Below are 14,030 nucleotides of genomic sequence, written 5' to 3'. Positions count from 1 at the left end.
ACAGTTCAATTATACCTCCCGTGTTTTGCCATCCAAGAGTATATTGGCTCGATGCTATTATAGCTGAGATCGACACGGAAGGAAGTCTTAATCTCAATCCCAATTTTTGGGCACCAGTGCTAAGTATCACAAGAGCAGCATTAAATTATATTCATGCATTCCTTATTGATATCCTTGGAAGTCCAGGAATTAACTTTCACTTTCGGTTTTGCGTGGTTTTGTAAACTCAATATCTTATTAATTCTGGAATTTCTAAGTTATCCTTGCAAGTGGGTGTAATACCAGCTTTACAGATAGATACGTGGCACTTTGAGCGCACTAAGAGGGGGCATATTTATATATCCTTTCGTTATTCTTTTAAGTGTACCATATAAGGAATGATAAGACACGGAAAACTTTGAGTATCTGTTTTACTTCACTGAGCGATTTACCAACATACGAACGAGATGGACATGTCTAACTATCGCAAGCAATCAAGCAACTTAGGCCAAATTTCCCCCGACACTCGTGCGCTAGCTTCAAGTTTAACAAACGACTTTGCCCGGCAAAACCTCGACTACAGCACCCCCTCCACACGGTACGTACGCCACTCGCGCTGCGTCTACCTCCGGTCAGAATGCTGCAACTCCTTCTTGACTAAAGACCAAGAACGCGCATTAAAATAATTCTAATCAAGAATCATCACAATCGGCCACACAAGTACAATAAGATATTATTACTCACTAAATTCTATATCCGTATTACTTTTGGATGGTCCACCAGGCGATTATACCAATATATTATAATTATTCTAGAATCATAAAATTCTTTAGAGGCTTATAATCTATATCAATATATATATAGCAATTGTGTGACACCTCCCCCTATTGGGAAGAAATGTATCCTTAGTTCCACATGAGCATTACAATAAAACGTCTAATCCTTAATAAGTTTTTTCTCCATGACTGTAGCAAAATTTCAAACTTGTATGCTGTTGTCATGAGACGCGGAGTTGACAGTAAAAGTCCGAGACGTCGCTTTATCAGAAACGGGCGTCCGCGGGGTGTTGACCTGCGCTCGTTTCCGGCAGGTAAACAACGCAATTAAGCCTTTTCTATAGTCAGGCATCCTGTAAGCATAGATAAGAGGGTTTATGACATAGTTTATGTGCATCAGGGGTATAGTGTAAGTGATGACATCGTGGTTGAAGCTTATGTTCCACTCTGGTTTAATATGGTATAAGAAATGGACTTGCTCAGCGACAAGGTACGGAAACGCAGTTACCAAAAACACGACGAAAAGCAACAAAAATGTCACGGTCAGTCCGTTATCATTCTGCGATCCGGCAGGCATGAGTTGAGAAAGCTCTCGGCGATTTTTCCGCATATTTAAAATGACTAAAATTCGAAAAACAAGGACAGCCATAACACAAATCTGGAACACGCAAAGGACAACACTGAGTACGGTAAACGGATACTCCTCCGTCCAAAAATTACTAGAAGCTACAATAATGGCTGCGAACCACAGAACCGAGATCGCGAAAAGAGTCTTTCGTCTGGTTAACACGAGGTGTGCCGTCAGCGGATGCTTCGTAACGATGTACACTTCGACGCTCAGCAGGAGCAGCATAAGAAACGACGCGGTGAATCCAATGTGGACGGTGGCATAGAACGATTTCACTGACCAGAAGTTTGCCGGATCTAATCTAGATTCGTAGTCGTAGAAACATAGCCCGATACCACCGATATTCGAGATCAAATCCGCCAGTGCCAAGTTTGCGATCGTCAGACAGGCTCGCTTGCGGAGATTTCTCATCGGATCGCGAATTATGATAATTAGTAGCAGCGAATTTGCCAACGCTCCAAATATGCATTCTGCCAAAACGATTGGTGCGGTGTTGAACGAGTATGAAAGTGCTGAGGCCGTCGGAGTTCCGTTCATTATTTAATATTTGTTTTGAACTCTAAACAAAAGAATAACAGATGAATTATGTATTCTTTTCGTGGAGATATCTGCGTTTATGTCATGTGATATAGATGTCTACAAGTAAAAAGACTAAAGTAAAAACGAAGAACAAATTTTTTTATGACTTAAGTTGAAAGCTTTGAAACAAACTGCAAGTTCACGTTGACATTAAGACTCTATTGGATAAAGTTTATATTTTGGTTCATTTGAAAATGTTTTAAGCCAAAACATTACCGTAAACCCGACGATGTCCCCAGAGTATGCTTCCCCAGAGGTTTTTCCATTGAGTGTATTTAAGCAAATTTTCTGCTGATAATGTTTTTAATTATGAATAGATGTTTCCATGTGCATGTTTGTGTGAAATTTAAAATGAGTTAATTTCAATGTTTAAGTTTGTTAGGAAAACAAAAAGATCAGAATATTACACTAGTTGAGGCCTCACGTTCAGACTCTGCGGCCGGTTGTTCGAAAGGCGTTTAGCTTAAACGGCGGATAAGTTCAATATTCATTGATTCAATATTCATCCTTTCATTAATGAAACAACTGAACTGAAATATTTTAATGTGAATAGTTCATCGGAGTACATGTGGGTAGAGCCGTTCACAAGACGTATGAGACACATCAAGAGACAGGAAGCAATACTTTTTCGAATGGGTTTATTCAAATCTACAAATAGTGTTTAATTCTCTAAATTTTTCCTAATCTATTTACTGTACATGCGCGTTTGCAGTATTTCACAGTCTAAAATCCATATACCAATTCCGTATTTCTTATTCTACGCATGCACCTTTATAACAATTACCGGTTGGACATTTGCTACAGTCTTGCCTTGCGTTTATCTTTCTCTTCATATTTTTGAATTCGTGCTTGTTCCAATTTTGAAACGCATATTCCGAGTCATCGACATTTTCATCGTTCATCCACAACCAATTCGGCTTGCCAAGGCTTGCGTGGATCACACACACCACAAACAACACAACTAAAAACTTTATGCAGCTCTTCATATTATCAACAAACTTCTTTCCAACCAAAGGTACCTCGGTTAACTCGCTTTTTTCTTTCTCTAAGGCCTTCTCTTCGACTGGGCTAGTCGATCTATGGACACGATGAAGTGCATATTCTGAAGTTGGTGGGGAGCTTATATACCTGCTTCTTTTTGCCAGATGTTTCATGCGACCCCAAAGTAAACGTTAGTTCGTTTATGACCGTTTCAAAAGGTAGGTTTTTTCGTGTACACTTTTCATTATGAATACTTGTTAGAGTATTCGGCACACGAGAAGCACGTTTGAAGCAGGCCTTATAATTAAATGTGTTTGTTCAGTGACTCTTGAGTCCTCAGACAAAAAAATACAGAAACCAGGTACTTCAGTCTATATTTGCTTTTGTGCCCACAACTTACGTACAAGTCTCAAGACTCTCAAGTCCCTAACACGTTTCCTGTGCGCTTGCCAATTCTTCCATTTCGTGTCCTGTAATGTCAAATCATCAATCGACTGTCCAAAATCACCATTTTCACCCTTTCCGGCTTCGCAAGCGGAGGCTTAAATCGCATACCGCAGGGTCATAACAAGGTGACATATATTTACAACTCTTCATAATATTTTATCAAATATCGTCGCTAATTGCTGCGCGTGGTAAACTAATTTTAACCATCAAGGTAGCCGCTAGTAAGTTTAATTATCGTATATTTGTACTGCGACTCCAAAGTCCTCGAACAAAACTTATAACACGTTAGTTATGACATGCAAACAGTGCATATGCTAGAGCATGACCGAAAGTCTATACGAATTTGCCGTTCGGTTATCTATAAAATATTGGAAGGAAATCGGTCAGTTGTTGTTTTCATAGATATGCCAAAAACTCTAGTTTCCTTCGACTGTTCAGAAGCCGGATCGTCGACAAAATTGAATTCCCATTACCCTCATTGATCGCGTCGCGTAGCGACAGCGATCTATAGTTTCTGCTTGGTTTTTTTTTTTGATCGCGTCGCGTAGCGACAGCGATCTATAGTTTCGGCTTGGTTTTTTTTTTTATTTTCCTCTTGGGTCGACCCCCAGCGTCGCTAGCTGCGGGCCATATCACCCTAATCGGGAACCTGCGCACAGGTAAGTTGCTAGTTATATCACGTGTTGTATTCACTTTGGGCATATTTCGTTTCACCTTCGAACTTCGAACAGTAAAGTAGAATCAATAAAGCGATCAAAATGCTAGCAAGTGTTATCTTTATCTTTACACTCATTACACATACAACTAACTGCACACGCCGAGCAGAGTAAGCCTGCACTAAAGGATTTCAAGCAGTTTCGAAATGGGCTGTTTTGTGTTTCTCCTGCTTTCAACATGCGACTATAGTTCGGTATATTGTTCATTTTTATTATTAAGAACATTTACGACACAAAATTTGCATAGCTGGGCTGGCTACGCCGCTGTGAACGACGCGATCATATAACGCCTAGTAGGCGTCTTGTTTTATATAACTTCGGCACTTGAAAAATATGAGTAATTCATATTATTATTTCAATGTCGAAACGCGGTCATTTACAATCAATTGTAATTATTAAAACTATAATTTCGCGCTCCTTGTACTATTAGTATTGGAAGAGCGGGATATATGACTCCAGGCGCATTATAGCTCAGTTTTGTCGACGCGTTTCATGATGTCTGATTCTCAGATCAACTGGTTAATACTAGAGGACTCTATGTAAACTGGAAAGATAACTGCCATTTTTGAAGCCAAATTGAGCGACAGTCACGATCATGAAAACAAAAACAGTGAAGAGGCTTGGCGGCAAAGATGGCGGCCAGATGCTATCTGAAATAACACTCAGTCAGTTAGCGTTCCAGTCTTTATAGAGTTCACTGGTTAATACGTGATAGTATCTATCGTTTCATCCGAGCTGTCTTAGCAAAAGATCTGCGATTGGCTGATAATGTGCGCCGTTCAATTTCGTTTTATGAAGCCAAACAAAAATAGGCTAGCTGGAAGTAGTTGAAGGAGACATGAAAACTAATGCCTGTCAACAATATGATAAAAAAAAATTTTCGAAGATTAACGTCTTGAGATAAAAAAATATTGCTTATAAGTTAAAACAGTACATGAATGATTCGTTCTCGATTTATGGCAAACGCCATCACAAGACTAACCAAACTCAGACATTTTTGCTAAGAATAGTAGTTTGTTGGACCAGAAACGTTCAAAGAGATCGACGAGGCGATGTTGATGCGACACCCGTGGTATACGGTCTAATACGTAGCAAATAATCTGTTGCCGCGACAACCGGCGGACTTTCACCTTTCATAAGCGGATAATAAATTCCACGATGAATATACTTCTATATTTTTTACTTTTACTGCAAACATTCATTACAATTGGACTGTTTGGAGGGACAGTAAATATAAGTCTGAAATCATTTGCCCCTCAAAACAGTCCATAGATGCTTTGCGGTTCGCGACTAGACCCAGTACCCTACTCGATTAGGAAATGGCTAATTTGAGTACGACTATCGCTTTTTCAATCTTCTACCAAATCCATGAGGTCCATGATTCTGGGACAAATGGATCGGGACCTTTTGTTGCCATTGGTTGATGGTAAATGTAAAACACAATGAGTTATAGAAATTGATTTTATATGAGCCCACAAAATGTGCAGCTGACGGTATCACGGATAAAATATGCTAACTGTTTAGCGTTTTTCAGGTAATCCATTCTATTGTCTATAGTTGAAGCGATCCAGCACTAATAGCGAAACTTTTTAAACTTAATCCCAAGTTTTAACGGTTAAATTCAAATATTTGAATTTTGAATCACTGAAAATTCAAAATCAGCTTTGTCAATATTTATTTATGCAGCTTAGAGACGTATTATTTAATGTTTTACTTTTGCAAAACAGAAATAAATTAAAAATACAGTTATTATATAGTTATAACCACCTAGACATGTAATACTTTGAGTTTGAGAATGTTTCTGCACGTATGTGTATAATTGGATAAATTTTGACGCTGTGATCATATCTTATCTACGTTTAAAATAGATCTGATTAGAAATTAATCTTCTTTTATAGACATATACTTGGCTTTAGTCTGATATACAGTTACAAATAATTTCAAAACTTTATGTGCATACGTTAAACAAGAAAACTTTGTATGATATATATTGTAATACCATGCAACAGAACACAAACAATTGTTCACTAGAACATTGTTTCGAGTCTTTGTAAAATATTATTTTATCTTCGACGGTCGAAATAATCTCTCCTTAAATTAAAATGTTCATTAATCAATGACCCGCGTCGGAAGCGATGTTTGACGTAAAGAGTGTTTATTATAATAATACATTAAATCAATCCGCCGAGCAAATTTTCTAAAAATTGTTCAAGAAACGTTATCTCGTGTGGAAAACCGGTCGTTTACCATTGACATTGAAAACGTGATTCACAATATTTTTGTATCTATGTTTGTTTGAACTATAGAATATTCGCAATGTCATTGACTCATTGACGAGGTTACTTAATATGTTATTCTCACCTGAAGTTCAACTTTGTCTTTAAGCGTAGAGTTTAAGATGAACAGCAAAGACAAAGTGCAGTATTCATTTGTTCGTTTACAGCCAAGATATCTCGGGCTTAAATACTCAGTCTTGAGATCCTAATCGCTGTAGGTCTTCGATATACAAGGATGTTAAATCTTTTTGCCCAACGCTCGTCATATGCCGAGCGGAAATCACATGCTTTCCTTTTACTTCACAGTTGCTTGGAAATTTCAATAATGCGAAGATTTATAAGATGGGATGTCACTTATCACTTGTCAGAATGTGATAAGATCTGATATGTATTTGCATATAATCGCAACGCCCACTCCTTATACTGTAATAATCATTATACGTAAGGAAAGCAAAATCTATAAAGGCGAAAGCAGAACTATATGAATTGACTCAGCATAATCGATCCAGATTTTAACAAAACTAACTGAATCAATTTTTTCAACGTAGCATGGGTTCGTCTTAGTTAGGAACATCAGCCAACAACTCAAAAAGGTACCTGCACTGTCTGCACATAGTGACATACGCTAGTTTGATTAAATTCGACGCTAAAAACATTTTGCCTTATATAGTTATAGACTAACAATGGCGAAAACTTCCCAATCTATGTAGTTACAGGGGTTTAAAATCTTCAACGACTTTTCAACTAAAAGCACCTGTTAACGTAAATACGTCAGTTATTAGTCTTAGTTATTAGTCAGTGTTTACTAACATAAACAAAAGTAAAAATTCTGTGCGAATTTAATTTCTACTTTATTGGACATGTACGATAATGAGGTCTTTATCATTTAATAGCAGTTATCAGTGCCGCCTCAAACGAGCCGGTGCAGTTCCTGATTTATACAAAAACTTCCCTAAAACTAAAAAAGGAAATCAAACAACACCTTAATTTTGAAGATTAGGAATCATTCATTTCCGTTTACGAACACTTGTGATCGTACCGTTTTTTACGTTAATTTATTCAAGTTTGAACGCAGTTCCTATCACTTAAAGATGACGGATGTATGTATTATGTAAGATATATAATTTCCATTTTTTGTTTACCTTTGTGCTCAAAAGCCTCATATATGTATATTAACATATGTTTTGACAATTTATTTCGTATGAAAACGCTACAAAACTGATTTAAACGAACAACCAAAGTATTGACGTTTAGAAAATGCAAGTTGATATATGAAACGATGACGTCATGTGTCATCACGTTATAAACGAGTCATTTAGTGACCGGATTTTAAAGTTATAGAATATGTTTTTTGAGACCTGATATTTTAACGTGCATGTCAAACTTTGACCTATGCAAAGCCTTAAAAAACAAAGCGCGCTTCGCCCGCGTAGGCACATTTTCAAAAGCTGCCTCACCCGCGCAGGTGAAACGGATGGTAATGAGAAATCGCCTTTATACTTGGTTGCTAATAATCGCAATGTCACACTAATGGCTTACTTCTGTACCGCATACTGATCGTCGAAGGATGCATATCCTAGAGGCTGACCCTCTCCCACTACTCACAATGAAATCGGCTAATTCGGAATACCGTGAAGCAAATATTACATCATATACATCGCATGAAATGCAGTTAAAATATTTTTGTAAATATGGGTAATGAGCAATGACGCGAAGGCGAGTACAATTAGGAATAAAAAGTACGGGTGATATTTGCAATTCAGGGTCATGCAAAAGAGTCAGGATGTGAATTTCATATCGTAATGTTTGTTCTCTCATGTTTCAAACACGACATATATTGTAGTAGAACATTTATAGTAATGATATAGGCCCACTTATGTCTTCACCTGCAAATTCAGAAGGGAAAAAGCTATTTATGAGTAAATTATTATCTGGGACAATTTATTTTTCCTACTAACCCGGTAGAAATGTAAAAGCTTTAAAACATCTTTCCAACAACAAATTGAATTTTAATGGTCATTCGACAATGCCAGAATTAGCTTCAGTTATTTATTGCCGATGTTATCCATTCTTAGTCTATATCAGTGCTTATCATGCATGTGCTAGTTGGCATGCATGAAAATAGAAAAGTCATTTATTAAATAATTTCAAGTATACATGCACGTATAAGAAAGAGTTCAAGGAAATGCTAACTCAGTAATCAGTATTGTCGAGGTGGTGACCACTGATTGGCTGTTTTTCCTCAAATGAGCTAGATTTTTGCAATGAGAACTGTGTTGGGGAACTAAACATAAACATGGGGGGCATATCTCACATGTATATGAAATCAACAACTGTCCCAGATGTATGAGCTGATGTCGTAACCAACAAGTATTGTTTAAGGACGTTAAAAACTAAACTTACTAGCGGCTCCCTTGATGGATATTGATTTACCACGCGCAGCAATTAGCGACAATATTAGGTCAAATATTATGAAGAGCTGGAAATATATGTCGTCTTGTTATGGTCATGCGGTGTGCTATTTATACGTCTGCTTGCGAAGCCGGAAAGGGTAAAAATGGTAATTTTGGGTAGACAACTTTGACATTACGATGATTCGACATTACGGAATGCGAAAGGGGAGAATTCGGGAGAATTGGCAAGAGATCAGGAAACGTGTTAAAGACTTGAGACTTATATTCGGTGTGTGCACCAGGCAAATAGTCTGAAGTGCCTGGTTTCTGTTTTGTTGGAGGACTTAAGGGTCACTGTACAAACGCATTTAATTACGAGGCTTGCTTCAAACGTGTTTCGCATGCGCCGAACGCTCAGAGAACAAGACTAGATAATGAGCACGAAAATGCAGCCGTTCCAAACGGCCTTAAACGAACTAACGTATGAAACATCTGGTGAAAAGACGCAGGTATATAAGCACTCCCAAGCATAAAACATGCACTTCATCGTGTCCATAGATGTATTAGCCCAGGCGAAGAGAGAGAGAGAGGGCCATAGAGAAAGAAAAGAACGAGTAAACCGAAGTAACTTTGGTTGGAAAAAGGTTTGATGACAATATGAAGAGCTGCATAAAGTTCGTAGTTGTGTTGTTTGTGCTGTGTGTGATCCACGCGAGCCTTGCCAAGCCGAATTGGTTGTGGATGAACGATGAAAATGTCGATGACTCGGAGTTGGCGTTTCGAAATGGGAACAAGCACGAATTCAAAAATATGAAGAGAAAGATGAACGCAAGGAAAGGCTGTGGAAGTTGTGCATCCGGTGATTGTTACAACGGTGTATGCTATGCATGAATATATATATACAATAAGAAATACGGACTTGGTTTATGGATTTTTTACTATGTAATACTGCAAACGCGCATGTGCATGAAATAGATTAGGAAAAATTTAGAAAACGTAAACACTATGTAGATATGAATAAAAGCATTTCAAAATGTATTCTTCTTTTCTCTTGATGGCGTTGGGTCACGTCTCAACTAGTGTGTCCTTGTCTATAAGAACATTGCATACATCAATAGATTACTTTGAGTTCGGTATTTTGCCATTCCTTTAATGTCAAGAACTCGAGTGAGCCTGTGTAAATTCAATAAATTGCACGATCGCGGTAAAAAACCATTTAAACTAATAATTTGTCGCTATAAACTACCTGATCGTACTACTTTAAGAAATATTGAGTTACACTGTTATTAAATGTTATCAATACGGGCCTAGTCACAATCGGTGTTGACTACATCAGAGGAGTTCACTATAATCATCCTCTGAACCCAAATACAATTTCACATCATATCTCATAGCCTAGAGTCAAGAGCGCTTTACAATATAACGACTGTTATTGAAAATCTTACATATTTCAAAATAATATAAATTGTCCGATCGAAAAACGGTATTTGTACCACATGACGAGTCGATTTTTTGCCGTGTCACATCCCAATCCCCGATTTTCAAGCTGGCGGTTAAAGCCCCGTTTATACGACACTCGATTTACTGGAACGGCACGGTACCCGTACGCAATTGTTTAGTGTTCAGGCTACCAAAACAAAGGCCGAGCACAGATGGTATGGGCACGGGTTCCTATTTTAGCCGTGCCGTGCCAATAAATCGAGTGTCGTGTAAACGGGGCTTAAATTTATCAAACTGCAATATCAATTATATCTCGTGCCACGTCTCGCGTGGACTACACGCAACTGTCTGGGACACGACATCGACGGCGAAAAAATTGCTCGCAATCTTTAAAATATTGACTTCACATTCTATGGTTTTATATGCAATATTGTATATACTGTTTAAATCTTCAGTTGGATATTACAAATTAACAAATCTTTAATCGGATGTTACAGGCCACAAATTTCTGATGAGAATCCTACTTAACTGTATGTGTACTGCCTTGACCAAATAATTTTTTCTTTGATTTACTAGGTATTTGGTTTTGGATAACCCGGAAGTAAGTAAAGCTTTTTACGTAAAGTGCTTTGAGGGCATGGTACCTGTCTCCATCCGGCCACCGTATATGCACGAGCAACTTTGTAGTTTACCAGTGTGAGCAGACTCAGAACATCTTCCTCCCAAGCATGTTGGGAAAATGTCTCCACCAAAGTTTGCACGTACCATGTCCCATGGGCAGGGAGACGGAACGAAATATAACCTTCCATTGTGGAATACGACAGCAAAATGTCAGCGCCTGTTGGTATAGTAGCTTCGACCATAACATGTGCTCCTGGTAATGCGTCTGTTTGCACACAGGGCTCGCCATCGGTTACAAGGGCAGTATCAGTAGATGTGGAATGCACGGAATCTTGAGAATCTCCACCCGCTAGATAGGAATGACTGTCAGACGGACGACTGCTGCGGGCATTAACATTAACATTAACATTGGCAGTTGCATACTTGTTTCCTCTGCAAGATTGAATGAAAAATAATTTTGGCTTTTCTTTATACACTGGAGACTTTTGTACAGTTTCAACTAATTCTTGGACCGGAACCTCTTTTCCATCGTGGAAAATGAGGCCCTTTTCACTACCGTGACCCATCAAAACCACAACAATGCAATCACATTTTTTGTACTTTTGACCTTTGTTTTCTTTGTCTGACCAAGGTTTTACATGTTAACACATATTAATATGACATATTATTACCTCAACAGAAGTGATCCTCGTTGTCCATCGTGCAGAATTAGAATATCCCAAGAAAATGTAAGCGGCGCCTGTTAACCTTAATATTGTTATCATTGAAAATTTAAGCAGTTTGATGCCTTCTGATATAGTTATTCATTTTGAAGGTGTTTGAAGATCATGCAGCAAGAAGATTGATCAAAAATTTGGATGTAAATTGCTGTAGTGACGGCTGTAGTTGGTTTGGAAGTTTAGGCTCTCTGCTTGAGGTACATCTTATTATTATTATTATTTAGGCAAGGTACTGTTGTATATCCTCCAAATTTATGATCACATAACATCAATATATTACAATTCACTATCATCAGTTTCAAGCCACTCCATGATCATTACACTGCTTGCCAATTAAAACATTATTTCAGTGCTGAATGTCTTTAGTTTGAACTGAACAACCCTTGTTAGAAACATCATTTGGGAAGCCCAAATTATCACAAAAAGCTTAATTATGCTCGGAACAGTAAACCTTTATTCAATATAGTCCCAAGTAACGGTGCATAGGATAGTGACAGGGATTATAGTGGTTGGATGGCCCCAAGAATTGAAAGCTTAATTTTACAGTTTTTGTGGGTAGCCTGCGCATGCGCGGCTAACCAGTATGTAGATTGCACTAAAATAATAAATTTTGATTGGTCTAGCGTCCATACATTCCAAATTTTGATCCCAGAATTTAATTTATATGCTTCTGAAAACTGAAAATTCGCGCCGCGTTGCCGCTTCGCGTCCGGTCTGTGTCGGCCTTTAAAATAGTAGTAACAAGTTGCCCTGTTTTATAAATTATAACGCAATATTTCACTTCTCAATTTCTTGCTTCTGGACATGCAGCTATTAAACCAAATACATTACCTTATTGCAAATGGTAGTAACAAGTTGGCATGTTGCCCTGTTTTTTGAATTATAATTCGGCAAATGGTAGAAACTAGTTGCCCTGTTTTATGAATTATAATGCAATATTTCACCTGTCAATTTCTTGCTTGTGGACATGCAGCTATTAAACGAAATACATTATCTTATTGCAAATGGTAGTAACAAGTTGCCCTGTTTTATAAATCATAATTCGGCAAATGGTAGTAACAAGTTGCCCTGCTTTATAAATTATAATTCAATATTTCACCTGTCAATTTCTTGCTTGTGGACATGCAGCTATTAAACCAAATACATTATCTTAATGCAAATGATAGTAACAAGTTGCCCTGTTTTATAAATTATAATGCAATATTTCACTTGTCAATTTCTTGCTTGTGGACATGCGGCTATTAAACCAAATGCTTTGGAGTTCAAAAAACAAAAGTGCATTTCAACTGATCAAAAATCTTTAAAATATTGTTCAGATACATACATAAGTCTTGAAAGATTGTTAATTTGAAACGTTTGAAACAATTTTGGACTCTTTGTTATGTGACTGTAAAATGATCTGGCAAATCAAGTAGTTTATCCTCAAAGAAATCTTTGTTAAGATCTTTATCCTTCTAAACTAAGCTTTATGTGTGCCACCAGCACAATGTGTGCCACCATCCTGGAACCTTTTTTTTTGTTCTGTTCACCTATTCTGCTTAAAAAAATTCATTTCCTATCTCTTGTAAAAATGCTTTTATATATGTTTTGATCTGTCGTAAAATGTATTTAATACAATAAAATATTATAATATATAGATTGTGTAATAAATCGACTTTGTTATAACTGTATTCAACCAGCTAACAATAGGGCGTTTATTCCGTTGTCTATAGCATTAGAACATAAGACTAGAAAATAATATTTTATTGCATCAGTTGATATTTACTCGCCACTATAGCAGCTTTATCGCATTAATAATGCTTTACAGGCTACCCACATGTACGCATTGCGTACCTATTTTTGAATTTTGTAAGACTTTGGTTAGACTTTTGAGTTCGGGCCTCGCAAAGAGTGACAAGAATTCGAAAATTAAAAATGGGCCGTGCATGCATCACATAAAAATAGCTTTCCGGTGAGACTACAGTTCAGCTGAGATACACCACATTTAATTACAAATATTAATTGTTATAATATTAATATTAATTGTTGGGTCACGTCTAAACCAGTGCGTTATTGTCTATAAAAACATTGCATAGCTGTATCAATAGATTACTTTCAGTTCGGCATTTTGCAATTCCTTTAATGTCAAGAACTCGAGTGAGCTTGTGTAAATTTAATAAACTGCATGATCGCAGAAAAGAACAACATTTACATAAATAATATCTCCCCCTAAAATTCGTATCATACGAATATATGAATATATCTACTTTACGAGATATATAGACAGCGGCGACTGTTGTGGGACAACTGTAAATCATTCGCTTACAACCCCCCCCCCTCCCCTGTCAATCATTCACTTGTGTCCCCCGCCGTCAATCAATAACTTGTGCTCCCCGCCGCCAATCATTCACTGGGCCTCCTCCCGTGAATCATTCACTCCCCCCCCCCGTCAATCATTCACTTGTGCCCCCTTTGATACGTAATAGGAAAAATAGA

The 14,030-nt window shown here is 37.5% G+C and overlaps 1 protein-coding gene across 1 annotated transcript; it reads right to left on the bottom strand.

The window, feature by feature from the left end:
* Positions 1–901: 901 nt before the first annotated feature.
* Positions 902–1,941, bottom strand: LOC114517826 (adrenocorticotropic hormone receptor-like). The gene has a single exon (XM_028537649.1). The coding sequence runs from the start codon at positions 1,918–1,920 to the stop codon at positions 958–960; it is 963 nt and encodes a 320-aa protein (XP_028393450.1). The 5' UTR covers positions 1,921–1,941; the 3' UTR covers positions 902–957.
* Between the last annotated feature and the right edge of the window lie 12,089 nt (positions 1,942–14,030).

Source organism: Dendronephthya gigantea, unplaced genomic scaffold (genome assembly GCF_004324835.1).
Source record: "Dendronephthya gigantea isolate DGI-Jeju-01 unplaced genomic scaffold, DenGig_1.0 000009F, whole genome shotgun sequence".
In the NCBI taxonomy this organism is placed as follows: Eukaryota; Metazoa; Cnidaria; class Anthozoa; order Malacalcyonacea; family Nephtheidae; genus Dendronephthya; species Dendronephthya gigantea.
This window is presented reverse-complemented; position numbering and strand designations above follow the sequence as displayed.